At 38.9% G+C, this 21,264-nt stretch overlaps 1 protein-coding gene across 3 annotated transcripts; it reads right to left on the reverse strand.

Moving 5' to 3' along the window:
* Nucleotides 1-4,919: 4,919 nt before the first annotated feature.
* On the reverse strand, nt 4,920-11,661 carry SPC25 (SPC25 component of NDC80 kinetochore complex). 3 transcript variants are annotated; one of them, XM_045187433.2, is made up of 8 exons: nt 11,539-11,657; nt 11,145-11,277; nt 10,427-10,579; nt 10,261-10,326; nt 9,546-9,692; nt 8,099-8,224; nt 6,792-6,890; nt 4,920-5,085 (listed from the first exon to the last, which is right to left on the reverse strand). In XM_045187433.2, the coding sequence occupies exons 3-8, from the start codon at nt 10,563-10,565 to the stop codon at nt 4,961-4,963; spliced, it is 702 nt and encodes a 233-aa protein (XP_045043368.1). In that variant the 5' UTR covers nt 10,566-10,579; nt 11,145-11,277; nt 11,539-11,657; the 3' UTR covers nt 4,920-4,960. The 3 variants fall into 3 exon arrangements, with proteins under 3 accessions (XP_045043368.1, XP_024435686.2, XP_045043367.1); XM_024579918.3 differs by lacking the exon at nt 11,145-11,277 and having other exon boundaries at nt 8,099-8,203; nt 11,539-11,661; XM_045187432.2 differs by lacking the exon at nt 11,145-11,277 and having other exon boundaries at nt 11,539-11,661.
* Between the last annotated feature and the right edge of the window lie 9,603 nt (nt 11,662-21,264).

Here is a 21,264-nt window from a genome sequence, read left to right on the forward strand (position 1 = left end):
TGCAATGTGTTGAACATTAACAAATATTTATCACGCTTCTACTATGTGCCAGATACGATGCTAAGTGATAGCCAAATAGGCAATTTGCTGCCATGGTACATATATTAAAACGTAATTTGTCTCCGTACAGGAATTTTCTAAATTGGAAGAGAAGCAACACTTTCTCATCCTCATTAGCCTGGCAATTAAAACTTCAAATCTATTAGAACATTTGAGAAGATTTTGCACTGATTAGTTTTTTTTTAACTTAACCAATTAGTGTTTGTGTTCAATCTTAGAGAGCTCATTGTCCCACTTTATTACAAAATGTGGACTTGATTAGTCGGCCCCATTTGGATTCCATTTCAAAGAGTTTTACTACTTCAGCACATTTTTTCCCATTTAAGAAAATCTCTTATTTTTGCATCTTATGCTTTATTTCTATATCAAGAAGATTTTTAAACACTTGAGATTGTTATTTCAGTTTTATAATATACCATCCTAAATAAAATGTATAAAGAGAACAAGTTCAATAGGATAGCTGGGCTTGCCCTTCATGTGTATTTGTAACCATCCAAAGTACAATTTTTATAATGTGTTGTCAATGTAAGAAACATCCAAACCTGCAGAGAATTGTGATTAATTTATTTGAGCCAAACTGACAACATATGCTGGGGAGCAAGATTGCAAATGCTCCAGAAAAATAACAGTTTTGCAACTTCTTTTATGCATTTGAAATTAAGGAGGCTACTTAAGGAAGATTACATGAAGGGGGAGAAACAAAGCAGGGAATGGATTACAAAATAGCTAACAAGAGTATGCCCTCTCTTGAGGGTGGTTACCTTTATTTCAAAGGTGTATTACCTCAGATCCACAGAAACAATGAACAGGTCTGGCTTAAGGCAAAGATAAACCTTTTACTAAAAAGTTATAGGCCTGGGAAGTGACTACTTCCCATTAAGCATCTATGATCAGGTCGCCCTGTGACGTTACTTTCCTTAGAACCCCCCTTTTTTTGTCTACAATATCAACTTTAAAATTTAAGCTAATATATTAATAGTAGCTCCAGAATCTTCCTAGGTTGGCACATAGTAAACCTCAAAAATTACACCCTCCCTATTTGATTAAACAGATAAAGACTTACGGATATAAGTCAAAGGTCCTCCATTCAGCATTTCCATAGTCACCTCAGCTGACAAGACCTACATGCTTAGAAGCTTCTCAGTGAGCCACCTGGGGTCCAGAGACTAGGTACTCAGCTCATTGTTTTCCTGAGATCTGTGGGTCAAGACGGTTTACCTTCCCCTACCCCCTTAATCATTATGCTTCCATAGAAACACAAAAACTCATTTATATTATAGAAGTGTAACAGTGGGAATTGTAACGTGGGAAATTGTAACCCACCCCACCACTTTTTCGATACTGTTTCTGTAAGTGCTGACTATAACTAATATGTAGCTTATAGATGAACAGCATGTTGGTATAAGAATCCTAGGAACTAACTTCAAAAGATACAGACTCCAACCTTCAGGCATCTCTGCTCTGGGAGATTTGCTGACCTTCAACTGTGGAAACAGGAAGACATCAAGTCAGGATGACTCACACCGGATCATCCCTTGCCTTACCGGAATGGACTGTGCTGGTCTACACATAGAGACTTTTCAAACCCATCCCTTGATCTCGTCATTCTTTTCTTCTTTCCCTCCTTATAAACACCTCTGCCTGCACTGAGGTGTGAAAATAGGCTTTGCTACCTGCGACCTGCATCCCCCATCTTCCAGGTGGCCAGCATCTGAATAAACTACTTTCCTTTACATCAGCAACTGCCTCTCAAGTATTGGCTTTCCTAGTAGCAGACAGCCACACCTGCATTCGGTTATAGAAGTTTAAATTGTTTAGAATCTTGTGAAGAGTTTTGTCTTTACATACCTTCCCTGCAATGTAACAGAGAGAGACAGAAGGCGTAGTCTAGGTGAGGCTCATGGATCAGGTGCCACACTGCCACCTGGGATTGAACTCCAACACCAGTGGTGTGACTTGAAGTTACGTAAACTCTCTGTACCTTGGATCCCTTATCTGTAGGACAAGGTTATGGGCAGGGTAGCACCTAGCACACAGGTTTTTGAGGGAATATAAATGAGTAAATACACGGGGTCTGGCACAAATAAGGCCCTTTTATTACAAAGTCTTTTATTACAAAATCATAAGCATGTAATTCTGTAACGTAACAATCACACTCAAGCACACCATATGACATTTTAGGTGAAACATTCAAAACTGTAAATTATTACACCCCATTATCACCCCACCAACCACACTCAAGCAGGCGTTACTTCTGCCGGACCCCATATGTAAAGGGCTTAGAGCAGTGATAGACACCTAAGAAAGGCTAAAAAAGTACTCACCATTATCCTAAGGTAGCCAGCCCGACAATCCCAGTCTGGGATGAATCAGCTTCCCAGCTGAGCAAACAAACTGTAAAGCTCTGCGGTTGCAGGCGCTTTGTTTGCTGATAGTGCACCGTTCTTCGTGCATTTGACTTCGGATCCCAGCAGCAAAGCTGGATCCTACACCAGCCTTTTGTGACTTCCCTGCTATGTGGCTTGTCTCACCTCCACTCCCAGTTAGAAGTAAATGGCTGTCCTAGAGGAGAAACAGACCCTAAATAGGGAGCTCCCCATTTCTTCTCTCATCACCAGCCTTCATTTCTCTAATTTGCAGGTGAAAGGGATCCTTCAGACTTTCATAGCCACACCATGCCAGTGCCTCTTCACTGTTTCGTTCAAAACATATCATCAAGAGTTTGTGGTATGAGACGTAGTTTCTCTTATCACAATGAATGATCTTAAATTTTATGTTTGTTCCTTGTGGATATATTTCAAGCAGGGAATTCAGTAAATAAATACTTATTGTAGTAATCTATTTTAATGTCGAACATCTAATCTCTCCTTCCCTTTTGAGAACTATAACATCTGCACTCTTAGCTTAAGTTATTGCTGTTAACCTACCTCCACAGCCCCGTTTCAGGGGGTATCTCGTCTAATCCAAGGCATGTACTTTACTCCGCTGATCATCAATGACTGGTTTGAGGATTGAGATGGGCTTGAAATTGCTCAGTTCACCAAATGGAACCTGAGCCCAGAAATAAACAGCTAAGAAATGGATCCTGCTGATAAACTGTAATTTCAGCTCCATCCAAATCAAGCTAGGTCCACAAAACACAAAGCTGGGCTTATACATTCATTTAAATGTAGGTGTGTAAAAAAGAAAAATAAAGGCCAAATGTAAGATCTGCCTAGATAGTTTTGCTCACTGTACTCCCTCTGTTAAAACACTCCCTTTAGTCAAGCCGATGCTAAAACAAATGATTACTATTAGTAGAATATGCGCCAATCTCTAGGGTAGTGTATTAGCCTTCCATTTCTGCAGATAATACCAATCAGTGGTTGCTAAAAGCTGGTTTACACTCTGGGGTGTGTGAGTGAACACTCCCACCAGTCCACAGCATTCTTCTCATATAAGTTCTAGTTATATGAGCAGAGCCTGAGCCAAGTACTAGGCATGAGAGGCCATGCGAGACGGTGCTTCTGAAATCCTCTTCTTACACTAGACAACTGGCCTGAGGATTTCCCCAGATGTCAAAGAGAAGCAGGAGAGGAACTGTACGTATGGAAGCCGTTGTTCCATAGCTTTTTCAGTGTGTTCAAGATATCCTGAAGCCGTGTCAAGTAGCCTCCGTTAGAGCCAGCAGATCAAAATGCAAGCACATTTACAAGGGCAGTCACAGAACAAAATCCTAGACCACGCTGACGTTTGAGTTCTAGTTTGTGTTGAGTAGACTCCCAAGATGAAAAATGTATATCCAGACCACAATTAAACAGCATAAATATTACAAAATGGAAATTGGTTATAAATGTTCTATATTTGGACTTTCAAAAATATAAACTTCTTAGACTATCTTAGAATACTGCCAACATTCTTCTGATATGAAGGTGAGTCCTTTATTTTAACTGTAGACCCTTCTTGGTTTGATATTAGGATGACAGTAGACAGTACTATCTAGTAGTGTTCATTTTACCAAGGACATTTCAAAATTTGCCAACCCTAGGATGGGCCCACCCTCCTAAGTTTTGTGTTTTTTTTAAATTTTTATTGTTATTCAATTACAGTTGGCTGTCTTTTCTCCCCATTCCTCCACCCCACCCCAGCTGAACCCACCTCCCTCCCCCGCCCCCACACTCCCTTGATTTTGTCCATGTGTCCTTTATAGTAGTTCCTGTAATCCCCTCTCCCCACTCCCTTCTGGTTATTGTTAGATTGTTCTTAACTTCATTGTCTCTGGTTATATTTTGTATTACTTGTCCATGACTTTCGAATGCTTGGAAACCACTGAGACAGGGTGCAGGCTGTACAAGTTCCCGTTCATAGGCTAGCCATAAACTACCCCTGCCTGCTGGCATGTTAACAGAATTTATCTAAGAATATATACGTATGTATACTGTCGATCCCAACAGCTGTGGTGGTGAAGGGCTCTGACCCCCATGCGGTTGGAAATCCTCACATAACCCACATCAGCCTTCTGCATGTGCAGAGTCCCAACCGCGGAGTGAAAACTTTTCCATCCATGCTTGGTTGAATCTGCAGATGTGAGACCCAGGGATATAGATGGCCAACTGAATTCATTGAAAAAAAATCCACATTTAAGTGGACCTGCGTAATTCAAACCCATGTCGTTCAAGGGTCAACTGTGTGTGTGTGTGCGCGCACCTGTGTGTGTTATCTTTCATTTTACAAAGAGCATATTTGACTTTATAAATTTTATTTCCTAAGATTTTAATTAAAATACCTTCAAGAAATATACCACATAGAAATGTTAAAAAAAATACAAAAGGATTATAGGCAAACTGGATAATGAGAATTCTTTTTAAAAGAGATACACTTAGGGAAGAAAAATAAACAGTTTTTATATACTATTTACACATTAATTATGAACCATAGTACTAAAGGCTTTCCGAACATTAGCAAGAAAGGCCGAAAAATTTTTGGTCTTCCTTAAATTCTCTTGAAATTCTGCCAGGCATTCAAGATGAGGAGCACTATCTGACACTAGAAGAAAAAAAAGACACTTTGAAGAAATTTTTTATGGAAGAGAAGTTTTTACAATTTAGATGCTTTCATTTGATTCAAATCATTTTAATTCCATTTTATTGAATGATTTGAAAACAGAATGATGATACACTTGATTTTTCATATCCTATCTTGTGGGCCTTCCCTCTGCTTAATCTCCAAATATTCACATCTATGTACTACGATCTTGCTGTAAACAGATGGCAGGCAAGGGATTGAACAGCTTAGTGATAAAGAACAGAATGCCACTTCCCATCATCTTTCCCACGCAACTTAACTATTGAAACTATTTTAACAGGAGTTTTGGGGTTTTTTTTTTTACATGTTAAATCAGGTTTTCACTACAAAACTTTGGCCTGACTTTTAGTATCTGACTGCTGGATCAAAAACCAGAACAACTTTCAATGCCAACCTTTAGTAACTTACAATTATGGGGGGAAAAAATCTGAAGTTTCACAAATGAAACGGAGGTCATTAGAAAATGTGGTCACTATTCCAAAAGTGGTTATTTACGGGGCCTCTAAATAAATGATACTCAAAGTCACAAACAACAGTATGGATCTCATGGGCAACTGAACCAGAGGGTACACACTGGGAGCAAGCAAATCTCCAGAGAAGTTAGTGAAAGGACAGGCGTGATCGAGCATTCCCTACCATCAGTCTTGTCCTTTACTCAAGGGGAAGAAACTCGACCATGTCAGATTTCCTGCTCTTCATAGAAATTGCTTAGGATACAAGGCCGGTGAACAGAGCAGAGAAAGAATAGAAAAGACCACTTGGTTCAAAATTAAACTGTAGATTCCATTTTAATACACTCTCAAATACTATGACACTATATGGCAACAGAAAATACCCAATAAGGAGAAAATTTAAAAGCTAGGTAAGAGGTTTTTGGGGATTGCTTTTTAAAATTCAGCACTCTTCAGGTTAGAAGATAGTTGCCTAGAGAGAAAAAAGCCAAACATTTGTACATGAATTTGATTCCTAAAATATAAATTCCACTCGAACAGGAATTGACTCAGGGCACATTGGAGAGCCAACCAAACAGTTCACCTGAGCGTGTGTCTCCTATAAACGCGTTAACGGGACCACAGGTATAAAAAGCTGAGAACCATTTCCTAAATTCCAATAAATGAATTACTTTCAAAGGGCAATTAGAAGGGACTAAAAAAAGATTTATTTCCATTCTCTTCTTGTTCGCACTATTACCAATCATATATACTCCCCATACACCAAAAAACACCTGGCCTGCTGGAGAATCAGTAACTCAGCTGAATTACCAATGTGTAAGATTTTTCAAGATGGAATAACTTTATAAAATTGATCTTTGGGGAAAAAATGATCAGATTCTAATTTTACATTTGATTTTAAAATCACCTACTTGGATAAATTATAATGTTCCCATTGAGGTAGTCATATCCTTTATAGCTTTGCTTTAAGTTCTCGAAAAGGATTGAAATCAGTGATCTTTTGTCTTTTAGACTTTCTGCCCCTGTGACACTGGGCCATGCTGAAGGACAGTTACTTATTACAGTCACAGCTTTTAGAAGACAATATGCCAAAAAAGCAAGACTGGAAAAGAAGACAGTAGCTTGTAGGGATCTTATTTCATACATATTATTTTATATTGATTCAAGTAACTCTTTGGGGTACCATCTTGAATACCAGTTATGGAGAGGACATACCTTCATAGTCCCTTGCTTCATTTAGGTGCACACAAAACATAAATGGGGTATCAGGATGTTTAGGGTCGATATTAGTGAATATGAACTGTAATTTATCACCTGAAAACAGAGATTAAATTCTTTAATACGAGAATATTTTATTGTGTAAAGCTTTTGATGGAGATGCACTTCTTACCTTTGTCTCTGATCAGTATCTACCCTAAGTATACACAGGGTGGGGCAGAAGTAGCTTTACAGTTGTGAGTATGCAAAAGGTTATTACTGTACCATTATTTATTAATTATTGTATTATTTTTCATATGAACGGTAAACCTACTTTTGCCCTACCTACATATCCACTTAACCAATGTTTCCAAATGCATGCCAAAAATGTGTTTTAAAAAGCATCGTACTCTGGCTCTGGCCAGTGTGGCTCAGTTGGGTGGAACACTGTCCCGTGCACCCAAAGGGTGGGGGCTGGATTCCCAGTCAGGGCACGTGCCGTGTTGTGGGTTTAATCCACCTGGCTGGGGTGCAAATGGGAGACAATCGATCCATGTTTCTCTCTCACATCAATGTTTCTCTCTCTCTCTATCCCTTCCTCTCTCTAAAATCAATAAACACGTTTTTTAAAGAATATATGGTAGTTTAAATATGACACCAAAAACAAATAAAAGAAAAAAAAAAAACACATAGGGCTTCATCAAAATTAAGACTCTGTGCCGAGTCCTCTAAGTCTCCCTGGCAAATCACCAAACCTGGTGTGATCTCGGGCGCTCCAAACACAGCAAGCAGTGCTGTGAGTTGGCGCACATACATGTAATGGCCATTAGAAAACTGACATGCTTTAGCCCAGTAATTCCTCTGTGGGAATTCCACAGGAATTATACAAAAGAATGGAGGAGTCTACCTTCACGAGAGTACTTCTAAAACTGAAAAACAGGCAGAATCCAAAAGTTAAGTTAGAGGCAATATATGTGTTAATGATACATTAATGGAATGAAATATTAAACCACCATTTTAAATTTACCATTATGAAGGGTACAACAACTGGAGAAATGCAAATCTTACAATACTATTTTGAACAAAGAACAAATTATTTGCATGTTGGCAACCAGCCAGAAATATGCTTTCTAAATACTGTATGGTAAATAATCAAGGCTTTAGGAATTATGGTGATAAAAATTTTATAATTTTTCCTATTTTTAAAAAGTTAATAATATAGTCATTATATTACTTGAAAACATATTTTTACTTTGAAAAAAATTTTTCTCTACTTAAAAAAAGACACACCTTCTAATTTCCTGTTTTATTTATAATATACTTACCATAAATTTTTCGAATTTCTAGTCCAAGTCGATCTTTGTACAAGTCTACAGATTTCTGTAGCCTTTGCAACCTCTCTTCACTAGCTTTTTTAGCAGTGGAAATAGCTATGATTAAAAAAACAAAAACTATCAAATATTTTAAATAATGCTCAATGCTCATTTTTTTTAAAACTTGAAAACTAAAAAAAAAAAGCCAGACAAATAAATCTGCTTACATTTATTCAGTTTCTACCTCTACCAATTAGCAAAAGAGGTTTCTGTTCATTCAAGCAAAAGGAAAAACTGTGTGAGAAGACATGCACAAGGAGTGAGAGGAACGTTTTATTCTATTTTATCACTTAACAGCATGAGTAAACAGACCCACGTTTGCATGGCTGGTGGAGAAGCATACTTTGTTTACCCTATTTTGCTTTTTTGGTTAGCTAAGAAATTGCTTCATCGGAAAAATATTCTATTCTTTTTTTTTTTTTTACAATCTTTTTTAAAATTTTGTCATCCTATTTTATTCTTTTTTCTTTTTAACAATTTTAATTATTTTATTGTTGTTCAATTACAGTTGTCTGCATTTTCTCCCCACCTCTCTCCCCCACCCCATCCAAACCCACCTCCCTCCCTTGCTTCCACCCTCCCCCTTGGTTTTGTCTGCGTGTCCTTTATAGTAGCTCCTGAAAACCCTTCTCCCCATTGTCCCTTCCCCACTCCCCTCTGGCTATTAGATTGTTCTTAACTTCAATGTCTCTGATTATATTTTGTTTCCTTTTTTCTTCTGTTGATTATGTTCCAGTTAAAGGTGATTGTTTTAAACATAACTTTTCTCAAGAGAAGTCAGCCTTATTTCATGCTAGTTTAGAATTGTTCTTAAAGTTAGCACACTATTTCCTAATACATAGCAGATGAGAAAAACAAAGTAGACTAGCATACAAACTCTATAAGAAAAAGCATTAACAAAACAAACTTTGCTATTTTCAAAAGATTTGAGGATTACTTTGTTTGTGGGCAAACAAGACTCCTTTCTAAAGAAAGCACTCACTCGAATATGAAAGTTTTTTAGAAAAGAGACTTTCCAGCATAAACAGTTGCTTAATAGTTCCCGGCAGAGGATGCATGATCAATAAGTCTCTTACCTAAATCACACTATGGCCTTTCCCTGACCAGTCTTATTGAGTGAAACTTTCTCCCACTATGATTAATTAAACTCCCATATCAACTTCATTAATACTCTGGCTCTATTAGAAGTTAAAAGTACCTTTAAGTAAAACAAAAGAAAATAAAACCCATTCAGCTACCCTTCACAGACACCTTACAGAGATGAGGGGCTGGCTATGTCCCCAAGGGATAGTATCTACTTTTGGAAATAAGTTGGAGAGAAGGCAAGATATAGTTGTGAACCATTACCACTTTGAAATTTAGACTAATGTTTTACATATGTGTGCAACTCAAAACTTACTTTCCTTCTTCTTAGCATATTCTTCCTTAAGATCCTGGATTTTTGCAGTCAGTCCTTCCAGCTCCTGCTTTTTGCCATTGACTTCCACAATCAACTTTAACAAGTTATCTTTTTTTTCTTCAATGAGCTTATTCTGCCTGCAGATCTCTGTAAGAAGCACAAAGTATTAGCCAGACAATACAGGCTTTGTTCTCCAACACATATCTAGGACTGAAATATTGACTTTCATGAGATTAATACATCATGTTTTATTTCCTAATGATTAAAAAATTATAAAAACAAAGAGAAAAAGCTCCTAATAGATTCTTTCCTATTTGTCTTTGAAAATAGAAATGAAAAGACAAAAATGCTTTAAAAAAAACCCAAATTAAACCAAGGATTTAAAAATCAGATGACCATGATCCTTCCAACTCTAATCCCTTCAAATAAATACAGAAATAAACCACCAAAGATGATCAATAAAGGCACAAAATATATACAAAGTGACACCATTCTTGTAACATTCAAAACCACAATACTAAACAAATTGGTAAGAAAGTTCTGGAAGGTGGGTGAAGAAGAAGGTATAACATGGGATGTTCTATTCATTAAGCTGGGTTATCGATGCATGTTTGTTATTTTTATGTACGTACATACAGAATACATTGTTTTACTCATGAGGAAATTTCACAAAGATGTTTAAACAAAGCTCTGGGATCTACAGATTGTCACATACGATTTTGATATTCTTGATACATTTGAACCATTCGTTCTTCTTCCTTTAATTTCACAGACAGCTTTTCTGAAAGAAATTGGAATTGGTGTTGTAATTCAGCTGAAATAACACTAATAAAAACCCAAAGAACAACATAAACAGCATGTGATAACGGAAAGTTAGGTACCTGCCAATGCTTTATTGGTGTCCTTGTAGGCATCTCTTAGTCCCACCATCTGACAGGAGGTGTCACTGACATTGCTTTTGAATTTATTCCAAAATTCATTTATGTTTTTATCCAACAGTGCCAATTCATCCTCTACCATTTTGTAAGACAATGCTACAAAACAAAGAGAACACACTGCAATTTTTAAGTTACTTTAATCATATCAGGAACATATTCCAATCAACTATATTTTGGCAGTTTGACCTTTGCTAGAAACGCTTAGTTAGCAACTTACTTTTTACTGTAGATATTGTAGGTCAGAGCAAGCCACCTGAACTTAACTATGGTTAAGGTGCGGCAAGATTCAGGAAGCCTTTACCTCCTAGAAATGTGTTAGTAGTGTAATTTTACAGGACACGTACACGCTCTACGACCCTGGGAAAATGGTTCCGACTACGTTTTCTCACAAGTAAAACTGGTGACATCTAAAGCACCTCCCAACCGGAACGCTTTCAATTCCAGCCTGAATAGCCAGGTCCCAGGTGGCCGGCCCCCTCCCGTAGGATAAGACCCCCACAGGCCTACCCCGTCTCTTCCTACCACCCCTGATCAGTTAAAGCAGCAGTAAAATGAAGGCTGGAGTGGGAGTTCAGTGGATGTAGCCAGGATGTGTGCAAGTCACCTAGACCAGGGGTGCCCAACCTCCCTCCTCCCAGCCCGTGGACGCCGCTCGCAATACCGCCAGAGCTCCGCCTCCTGTCTCCCCGCCTCCACCGAGATCTGTGGCAAAACTGTCTTCCACGAAACCGGTCCCTGGTGCCAAAAAGGTTGGGGACCAATGGCCTAGAGTCTCCGGGCCTCAGTGTCCTCCACTGTAAAAAGGTATCCTGTAAGACTGCAGGTCCCACCAGTGCCCCGTAACGCCAAAACCTTCTCAAGGACCGAAAATTTCCCCAGGGATCCAGACATCTTGTTCAGCCCTTGCGCTGCCCACCCCGTGAGGCCCAGACTCACAAACAACAGGACGTGCATTTCACAGACACTACTTGGAAAACACACATCCGCCCCCAAATCCACTTTCCCCTACCGCGACAGGCGGATCGGGAGGTCAGCTCAGCTGCCACCTCTCTCACCTTCTCCGGAAGGCCTGAGCCCCGCGGTCTTCCCCACACAAGACATGAACCGATTCCAGCCAACCGCCGGGCTGCAGACCCACCTCCTTCAGCCGCGCCAACTTTCCTATTTCGAACAAACCGCGCCTCCCTCCTCCCGACAACGAGCTTCCGCTCGCCTTCTGATTGGCTGGTAGCATAGGCTTTCAATTAAACGATTGGTTGATGTAGACTTTCCGGATTCTAGCGGAAAAGATGGGAGAAAGCATTCTGGGATTTGTAGTTTTTTATTGAAAGACAGCTCCACTCTCAGCTTGGCTTAGGCAAGTATTAATAGCTCCTGGAGAACTCGCCCAGGACAGACCATTCATCAGTTTCGAAAAAAGGTTTCTGCAACAAACGTAAATACTGGACTTTAACTGTATAGTCGCCAAGTATATACCTTCTTCTTTGATACTATCAGTAACTTAAATAAAACTAAATAAAAATAATAAAGCAAATAAAAATACTGTTGTTTAATTGGTCTCATCTTTTAATAACTCTTCATTGGGAATTGGCTGGAATATTGCTGTTTATTGGCTTCTAATATTAACACTTCCAGAATTTTCTAGTTTTCTGTTTTTGACCACGTAAATTAAAACTGAAACATTAAAAGGCAGGACCTAGTACAGGTACTTCCTGCCACAGTAAACGATAACACAAAAGTATTAATAGCTAAAATTTTTGGTACCTGTCCTCTATTACTGCTGTTTTGCAGATAAAAGTGAAAGAGGGAGGGAGTAACCAGAGATAATTCAAGGTATCTAATAGATGTTTGAGGAATGAGGATACGGGCAGAGCTGAAATTGTCTTCACCATGGCGGGGGAGGGGTGTTGTGGAAAGGCAGAGGCATGATGAGTTATGATTTTCATATGTTGAATTTTAGAGAGTATTGGAGATATTAACCAAGTTTTAATGTTCTTCAGGCAGTTTACTTCTCTAGTAAGTTACACAGTGGCTAACTGCTCTAACTCTGCAATAAGACTGCTGGGGTAAATAAAATCCAGGCTCTATGATTTACTGAGTGACTGTGGGCGAGTTACTTGGTCTCTTTGACTTCAGTTTCCTAATCAGTTAAGTGAGGGCAATAAAAATAATAATATCTTCTGCACACACCCAATCTGAAGACTAAAAGAGATAATAAATACAAATGACTTAGAATACGTCCCTATAACATAAGTACTCAAAATGGTTTCTTGTTTTTATGATTTATGCCTTCCTATGCAATAGGTTGTCATATTAAAATGTATATAAATAAGACGTTATATACAATAAAGTCCATGTTAGCAAAGAAATAGAGAAATTGTTGCAACTGAACACTAACTTTAGCTAAGGCAATGCATATAGATCCAATTATAAGACAATCACACAACTTGTGGATTCCTGATTTTAAGGAAACATGTATCATGCATGTCTGAACAAGTAGAGAACACAGACATACCTTGGAGATATTGCAGGTTTGGCTCCAGACCACCACAGTGAAGTGAATATCACAGTAAAGAGTCTCATTTTTTTTGGTTTCCCAGTGCATATAAATTTTACATTTATACTTTCTGTAGTATAATAAGTGTGCAATAGCATAATGTCTAAAAAATGTACATAACCTTAATGAAAAATACTTTACTGCTAAATGAGCCTTCAGCAAATTGTAATCTCTTTGCTGCTGAAGGGTCTTACCTTCAATTTATTTTAAACAATTATCTGCAAAGCACAATAAAACAAGATATGCCTGTACATCCCTTCCATCCTAATCCTAATCAGGTTGAATTGGTTAATCAGTTAGGTGTGGTTATTTTATTTAATGATTTGTCAGTGTCACAAATATAACAACTTCAGTTTCAGCATAATGGATATTAAAATTTTAACAATAGTCAGAAAACAGTTTCAGTATTTTCTTTGGGCTGTTACTAGTTCAAGATCATAAATTATTTCCTCAGCTTGGAGTAATCCTTGGACAATCTCTCTAATGCATTCCTGATGGAATCTGGCAGAGCATGACTGATCCATGAGGAAAATGGAAAAAGAGTTCATTAGCAAGGCTTTGAGATATTCACGACTGACACAAGGCAGAAAGAAGGTCTCTTAGACTAAGGTAAGTATCCTGTAGCTGACTCATTTTTCTGCTGTCTTTGTTGGACTATTTTTGTTAAGTTGACTCCAATTATGACTAAGCAGGAATAACCAGATAATTCTCACATGTGCAAACATATACACGAGTTTATCATATGCATATGTATATATACACACACATACACTAATGGTTCTATTTCATGTGTGTGTGTGTGTGTTTAAGTTTACCATATGGTTCTATTTCTCTGGAGAATCCTGACTAATACATATGCATATACAATTAGGCTACTTCCACCTTTTGGTTATTGTGAGTAGTGCTGCTATGAACATGGGTACACAAACAAAGAATATTGTTTTTAATTTATCATAATTAAATTTTGGTCTAATTATTGTGGGGAGAATACTAGATGCCACTAAGCCGGCAATGTGCAACATTTTTCATCTCACGGCACACATAAACTAATCACAAAAGTTCTGCAGCACGTCAAAAAATGTACTTTTTGATGATATGACAAAAATATGTATAATTTTGTTTGACTTACAAAAAATAATAATAGTGATTACTATTACTAGTAAAGGGTAATTACCTACCCTTTTTGCCCCAAAGTGACTTTTTAAAAAATCAGGTGCCTATACTCGTATATGAGGATTTCTTCTACCAAGAATTAAGCAATCAGATGCCACCTTATTATGAGATGGGACCAAGAAGATGCAACTCTATTATATGACCTATATTTGTGGTTCAAGACAGGGCATTTATACCAGATGACTATTGTATTGGCTGTTGCCATTTTTCAGTTTGACAATCTAAGGGAAAAGAAGTCATTGCCCCCAACTAAATAGTCAAGTATTGCATGTTTTAAAAATTCTTGCAGCACACTGGTTGAAATTGCCGCACTAAGCTAAAGTACTTACATGAATGTGAAATTTTATGCCTCTGCCTCACTACTCTTTCCCTCTTCTCTTTCCTATTCCCTAAATTTAGTAGCTTCCCAAATTTCTTGACTCTCTTTTCCCATTAACTTATTCCCCAGGGTAATTTCATCCCGTCTCACATAGGCGTCTCTCAGATTCAATCCTGTTTTGCCTGGGATTTGTATTCCACTCACATATTTCCAGCTATCTGCTGTTCATATCATATAGATTCCCCACTAGCAATATTTTAAAACAAAATTTATCATTTCCTTGTTAAATATCCCCTTTCTTTCAATGGCACTGGCGTTCTCCAAGTCTTCCAGTTTAGAATCTTGAAGTCTTCCCTCTTTCGTAGTTAACTGATTGCCAACACCAACAGATTTATCTATATGCTCCCCATCAATTTCCTCCTTCTTTTTTACCTTCCAGATCTCTATTCAGGCCTTTACCACCTGGTTTTTAACTCCAGACTCTTGCCCCACCCCCAATCTGTTTTGCCTGCCATTGCCGCAATATTTTCAAAGTACATTTTTGTCATTAGTTTCCTGTTTGAAGCACTTTCAGTGTTTCTCCATTGTCTTAAAAATATACCCATATTCCTTAGTGGCATTCAAACCAAACCTTTGAATGTCTCAATTTACTATTTTACCCTTATTGTTCAATCATTTACTTTATATTGTTTATCTTCTAGTACATAGAAAAATCAGCCCCGCACTACTTTGATTTTGTTCATATACTTGTCACCTTAAAAACAATGTATAAGAATTTTTAACATACACAAAAATAAATAGAATAGCATAATGAAGTTGTCATGAACTTATCACTAGGTCCCAGCTACCATCAACCATTGGCCAATCTGTTCCATCCACATCCATCCACTTTCCCAGACAGCAGGTCATTTCACCCATAAATACCCCAGTATGCCTTTCTAAAAGATAAAGCCTCCTTTTAACATAACCACAATACCATTATTAGATTAGAATATATATTTTAAGACTTTTTACTTTTAGACAGAGGGGAAGGGAGAGAGAAAGAGAGGGAGAGAAATATCAGTGTGTTGTTGTTTCTCACGCACCCCCTACTGGGGACCTGGCCCACAACCCAGGCATGTTCCCTGATTGGGAATTGAACCAGTAACCCACAACTCTATGAGGGCTTATTCTGAGTCAGGGTCAGATAGCCAAAGGGCCTTAAAACTTTGGGAAACAAACTCATTTTATGCTTGGACCCTTATCATTTAAATCAAGGGTATTCCTAGCAAAGCAGGGTTCACAGGATTTTATGCATTCTTTTCTTAGGCCCGATTGCCCTGAAAACCCACCCATACCAGCACAGGGCTACACCCACCTCTGGCATTGTTTCAGGCTTAAATCAGGTGGGGGAAGTAAGGCAGCCAAGAGATTAGGAGACTTCTCACAGACAGAATGAGGACTCAGGCTATGTCAAAGCTGAGGGGTGAGGGTCCATCAGTTCCTTTTTCTATAGTCCCCCAAGTCCTTCCCTGGTGACCCCACTGAGACCATACCTGTCTTAGGTCATCCCTCCCTGGAGTAATCTTGCCTGTCATTGATTAATCAGTCATCCATCTGGGGCCAAGCAGGGTGAAGTAAGGGAGACAGAGGCAGTGCCCCTGCCAGGAACATAAGCCTTGTCTCCTTAGTGGCTAATTGTCCCAAGGTCTTTTACTCAGCCTTAGCCAATGGGGGGTTACAGCTTCTGAAACCAGGCAGGGTGGTTCCCAACAAGCCACCCTTTGGTTCCAGGCCAGCGCTCAATCCACTGAGCCACACCAGCCAGGACTATTACACTAAAATATTAACATTGATTTAAATTGCATTAAAATACTATTTAAAACACAAGCTTTGAAAATCATCTCATAAATGTCAAAAATGGAGATTTCTTTTACAGTTTTTAAATGCAATGTATTTCAACTGGGATGTAGTTCTCCATTTCATCCTGAAGTTTTGGAGTTCTAGGTTCTACCCATCCATCTATCAAGGCCAAGTGACTTGCCACCTTCTCCACAAAGGCTTCCCTATTCTTGTAAACTGAAAGGTATATCTGCCTTTCCTCTTGTCTGCTTACTCTGTCTGTCAGCCCTAAGGGCACAAGTGGTATGTTATTTATGTGAATATCTTATCTTCCCTATAAGACCACAAGCTCCTTGAGGTATGAGTTTTCCCTGTCCTGCCCAGTGTGAGAATCAATGTCTTACACTTGTGCTTCTCAGAAGTGAGGTCCCCCACCCAACAGCATCACCTTCACCCAGGAACTTGTTAGAAGTGCACATTCTCAGACTGCTCTCCATTCCTGCTGAATCGAAATCTCTGGAGGTGGGTCCCAGTTGTCAGTGTTTTCACAAGCCCTCCAGGTGATCCCGATGCACCGGGAAGTTTGAGAAATACTGCCTTACACATACGAGGTGCTCTTTAAGCCAATATGAATCCAGCTATAAAATTTCTTAACTCTGCTGTGAAGAATATTAATGGTAGTGATTGATGGTCAACCCTTTTGGGTCCTTTGGTGATCAAAAAAAATTTTATGACATTTCCAGGGAGGAATACATTCTGAGCCTAATGGAGGGGATACCTGGAACAGCTGTAGCTGGGTCACTTATAATACTGTCATTATCGAAGGCCAATATTCCTGGGATGCTAGCCAGAATAGAGGTAATTATTCTCTGAAAGTCCCTAGGGGCTAAACTTGGTCTGAAATAAATCCATTTTACATTGCAAGGTGATTCTGGACAGGTCTCAAATACAATTTACTGTAGACGAGGCAGGTAAGCTTGCAGGAAAAGGATAATGACCATGAACAGAGACTTGAAAGGTCGATGCCTCCAAATATTTTTGTTTGCTGCCACTGTACCAGTGACACCAGCTAAAGTCAAATATATCTGAATGAAGTTGAATTGCAGTGAGCACTATAACTGAGATGAATAAAAAATATTTTACTCGAATTCAGAAAAAAAGAATACATTTTATGGTTATATAATATTTAGTGTGACAAAACATATTTAAGAAATTCTAGCTCTGTCTTACAGGTTTCAATTTAAGTAAAACAGACAGGATTTATTGTAAATCAATACCTCAGGAAAATATAAATGAATGAAAATAAGAAAGTTCTGGAAGGAACTGTAATTATTCAACTATCAAAATTAACTAAAAACAGCCCTGGTTGGTGTGGCTCAGTTAGTGCCAGCCTGCAAACCAAAGGGTCACCGGTTTGATTCCCAGTCAGGGTACATGCCTTGGTTGTGAGCCAGGTCAGATCCCCAGTAGGGGGCGTGTGAGAGGCAACCATACATTGATGTTTCTTTCCCTCTCTTTCTCCCTCCTTTCCCCTCTCTCTAAAAATAAATAAATAAAATTAAAAAAGAAAGAAAGAAATTAACTGAATACAAGGCAACCATACAGGTTGTAGGAATTACTATAGTATTAAAAGATTTTCAGAAACGATTTTTTTAAAGGAAGAAGTCGTTAAGACATGCAAATTATGTTGGACAGATTGGAGTACTGAAGATAGTTCTGAAGAAGCAGGTAAGAAAGGCTCCTGGACATAGGCTCCATGGACAGCAGATGGGATTTCAGAGAACCTAATAACCTAACTTGTTCAGGTCAGGGCTTTCATTGAGAAACTTGTGAAAGCTGTGGCCTTCCTCCAAGAAATATACACATGTACTAACACACAACTTCAAGAAGTTCAATGACTTCTAAGTAAGTCAAATTCAGTTTATGGACTCCTGGTTTAGTGACTAATGAGATTTGGCTAATATGAGACCCCAAAGGACACACTGTTAAAGATTTCTACTCAAAGACACAGACAACAGTGTGGCGGTTGCAGGGGGTGGGGAGTCGGAGTGAGTGTGGGTGGAAGAAGGAATGAGGGGATACATGGTGATGGAAAAAAATTTAATTTAAAAACAATAAACATTTCCACTGAAAAGTGCTTTTACTGGCATAGTAGAGTTCTAGTTATCGCACAGAGCATGGAGAAAGGCGGACTGCTACGACAGCAGAAAGAAAAGGCATTGCTGCTGAAGGGAATGGTGGCTGGCTGTGCAATTTTCTGAAGACTGTCATTATGTGGAGGACATCTGGCTTGATTCAGAGATGCAAAGGTAAACAATTCAGGTTTGGGTCTGTTCCCTTTGATCTCAGGCTCCAGGGGAAGGTTGAAGTTATTGATCATCAAAGACTTAGATTAGGAAGTATTTAGTGTGAGAAAGAGGGAGGCTGGGATGGAGAGAAGGGGCGAGGGTGAGAGAGGAAGAAAAAGAGGGGAAAGGGAGAGTGGGAGAAGAAGCTGAGAATGTCAGAGAGTAACGTAGAAGCAACAGATGAATGGGGTATTTGTGTAAGACTGAAATTTTATCACTCTGCCCAGTTCCACTCTTATCAACAATCTCACCATTGCTCTAACAGGGGTGACTCAGTTGGTTGAATGCTGTCCCACAAGACAAAATGTTGCTGGTTCAACTCCTGGTCAGGGCACATGCCTGCATTGCAAGCCCAGTCCCCAGTTGGAGGGCATTCAAGAAGCAACCCATCAATGTTTCTCTCACACATTGATGTTTCTCTCCCTGTCTTTCTCCTTCCCTTCCCATTTCTCTAAAAATAAATAAATAAAATCTTTTTTTAAAAAAGAATCTCTCTCTGACTGGTGTGGCTCAGTGCATTGAGTGCGCCGGCTGTGAACCAAAGGGTCGCTGCTTCAATTCCCAGTCTAGGGCACATGCCTGGGTTGTAGGCCGGGTCTCCGGCTGGGGGCTCGTGAGAGGCAACGACACATTGATGTTTCTCTCCCTCTCTCCACCCCCCCCTGTTCCCCTCTGTCTAAAAATAAATAAATACATAATTAAAAAAATTTTAAGTAGAATCTCACCATTGAAGGTCAACTCCACTTTTATAAGCTATTTGGCAAAATAAGAATAACTAATGTTAATTATAAGTAATATTTTTTGAGTGTCTACCATGGGCCTTAGATTAAAGAAGAGAATGGAATGGAGATTCTAAAAGGAGGGATACAAGAACACACCACACATCCATGGGAGAGCGGATAGTACAGGTCCTGAATAAAGTAATTGGTGAAAAAGTGACTTAGGGTAGAAAGTAAGAAAGTAGTACAAGGAAGGGTCACCAGGATGCACAGGAGCACGACACCTTGTACTAAGGGAGACATGAATTACGATGGAGTTTCTAAGGGTTGGTATGCATGAGAACCACACAGGACCATTTTCCCAAAGACTCTGATTCCGTGATCTGGAGCGGGCCTGGGAATCTGCATGCAGGTGGTCCACACTCCACACATGGAGAAAGAGAACCTCAAAAGGAGGAGGACAGTAGAGGTAGACTTAGCCAGTTTGGGATCGTGACTTTTGTAGCTTAGATATAGCTTTGCTCCATCATTTGGTGAACTGATTTGGGAGAGGCTATGAGCTCTAACAACCTTGACTTTGAAGTGATTGAGTTTATCAAGCCGGTTCTGTTATTGGAGAAAAAAGCTTCACTCAAAGATTGTTGTAGTACCAACTGAACTAACCTCCTGCATCTCCTTCCTGCTGTGACCTACATAGGATAAGTACTGGTAAGCACCCACCCCCCGAGCAACTCTGGTGACAGACTGCAGACTGAGGAGGACCAAGGAAATACGTAGAAAAAGATTTCCCGCAGGAACAAAACCATAAAACACATTTAAGTGCTGAAAAGCTGGAAGTGAATGGTTCACAAGAGTGATGGGTCAAGTAAAGCATTATTTTCATTTTTATCATGTCTCATTTTTAAAATTTAAAATTGCTTTTTAAATTTAATTTAATTCATAATTACATAAAAATATTTTCATGATTCCAAAGTCAAAATCTGACCTAGGCACTTTATAACATTATCTCTGTGGGGAAATGCATTTGGGTTTAGAATAACTGAATAACAAGCATGTTTTTTAAAACACAGACTCTTTATAACACAGCATTCACATCGTTCTGTTTTATAATTCACTCAATCAAGAAACATTTACTGGATAACTACAATGGGCCCAGGGGAAGTTCCAGGTTTTATGAACATTAAAGCTCTTTTATTCTCAGGGCCTGTATTTAATAAAAAGAATAACAAGTTATTAATATTTTCTGCAACTCCCAGCAGCTCCCAGAATGACCTGCCATGCCAGGAGCCCATTCAAACCTCACTAGCTTCATGGAAAATCAGCCCTCATGTGGGCCTGTGCTAGGGATTGTTCTAGAGCTGGTATACAAAGTAAATATGATCCCCAATTTCATGGAGCTTGTACTGTGGTGTAGGAAAGAGAGATTAAACTCAAAAGCTAAATATATATATATATATATATATTAAAAATTACAAATTATATTTAAATCCTTATTATGGGCTGAATTACTTCCCCTGTCCCCAAATTCATGTTGAAATCCTAACCCTCAGTATCTCAGAATGTGACTGGACGTAGGGCCTTTAAAGAGGTAAGTAAGTTAAAGTGAAGTCATTAGGGTGAACCCTAATCCTGTGTGACTGGTGTTGTTATAAGAAGAGAGTAGGACACATCCATACACAGGGAAGACCACGTGAGGGAGAAGACGGCCATCCATGAGCCAAAGGCCTCAGAAGAAGCCAACTCTGCCAACACCTTCATCTAAGACTTGTAGCCTCCAGAACCGTGAGAAAACATTTTTCTGTTGTTTAAACCACCCAGTTTGGTACTTCGTATGTCAACCCTAG

This window comes from Desmodus rotundus, chromosome 2 (genome assembly GCF_022682495.2).
Source record: "Desmodus rotundus isolate HL8 chromosome 2, HLdesRot8A.1, whole genome shotgun sequence".
NCBI classification, from domain to species: Eukaryota; Metazoa; Chordata; class Mammalia; order Chiroptera; family Phyllostomidae; genus Desmodus; species Desmodus rotundus.

What these genes read in the sequence shown, in the direction of transcription:
- SPC25 (XM_045187432.2), bottom strand. Translation starts at nt 11,584, where the DNA reads ATGTCTTGTGTGGGGAAGACCGCGGGGCTCAGGCCTTCCGGAGAAG. An exon ending in GCTCAGGCCTTCCGGAGAAG is followed by an intron (nt 10,580 to 11,538) that starts GTGAGAGAGGTG and finishes TTTGTTTTGTAG; the next exon opens with CATTGTCTTACAAAATGGTA. An exon ending in ATATGCTAAGAAGAAGGAAA is followed by an intron (nt 8,225 to 9,545) that starts GTAAGTTTTGAG and finishes AATATTTGATAG; the next exon opens with TTTTTGTTTTTTTAATCATA.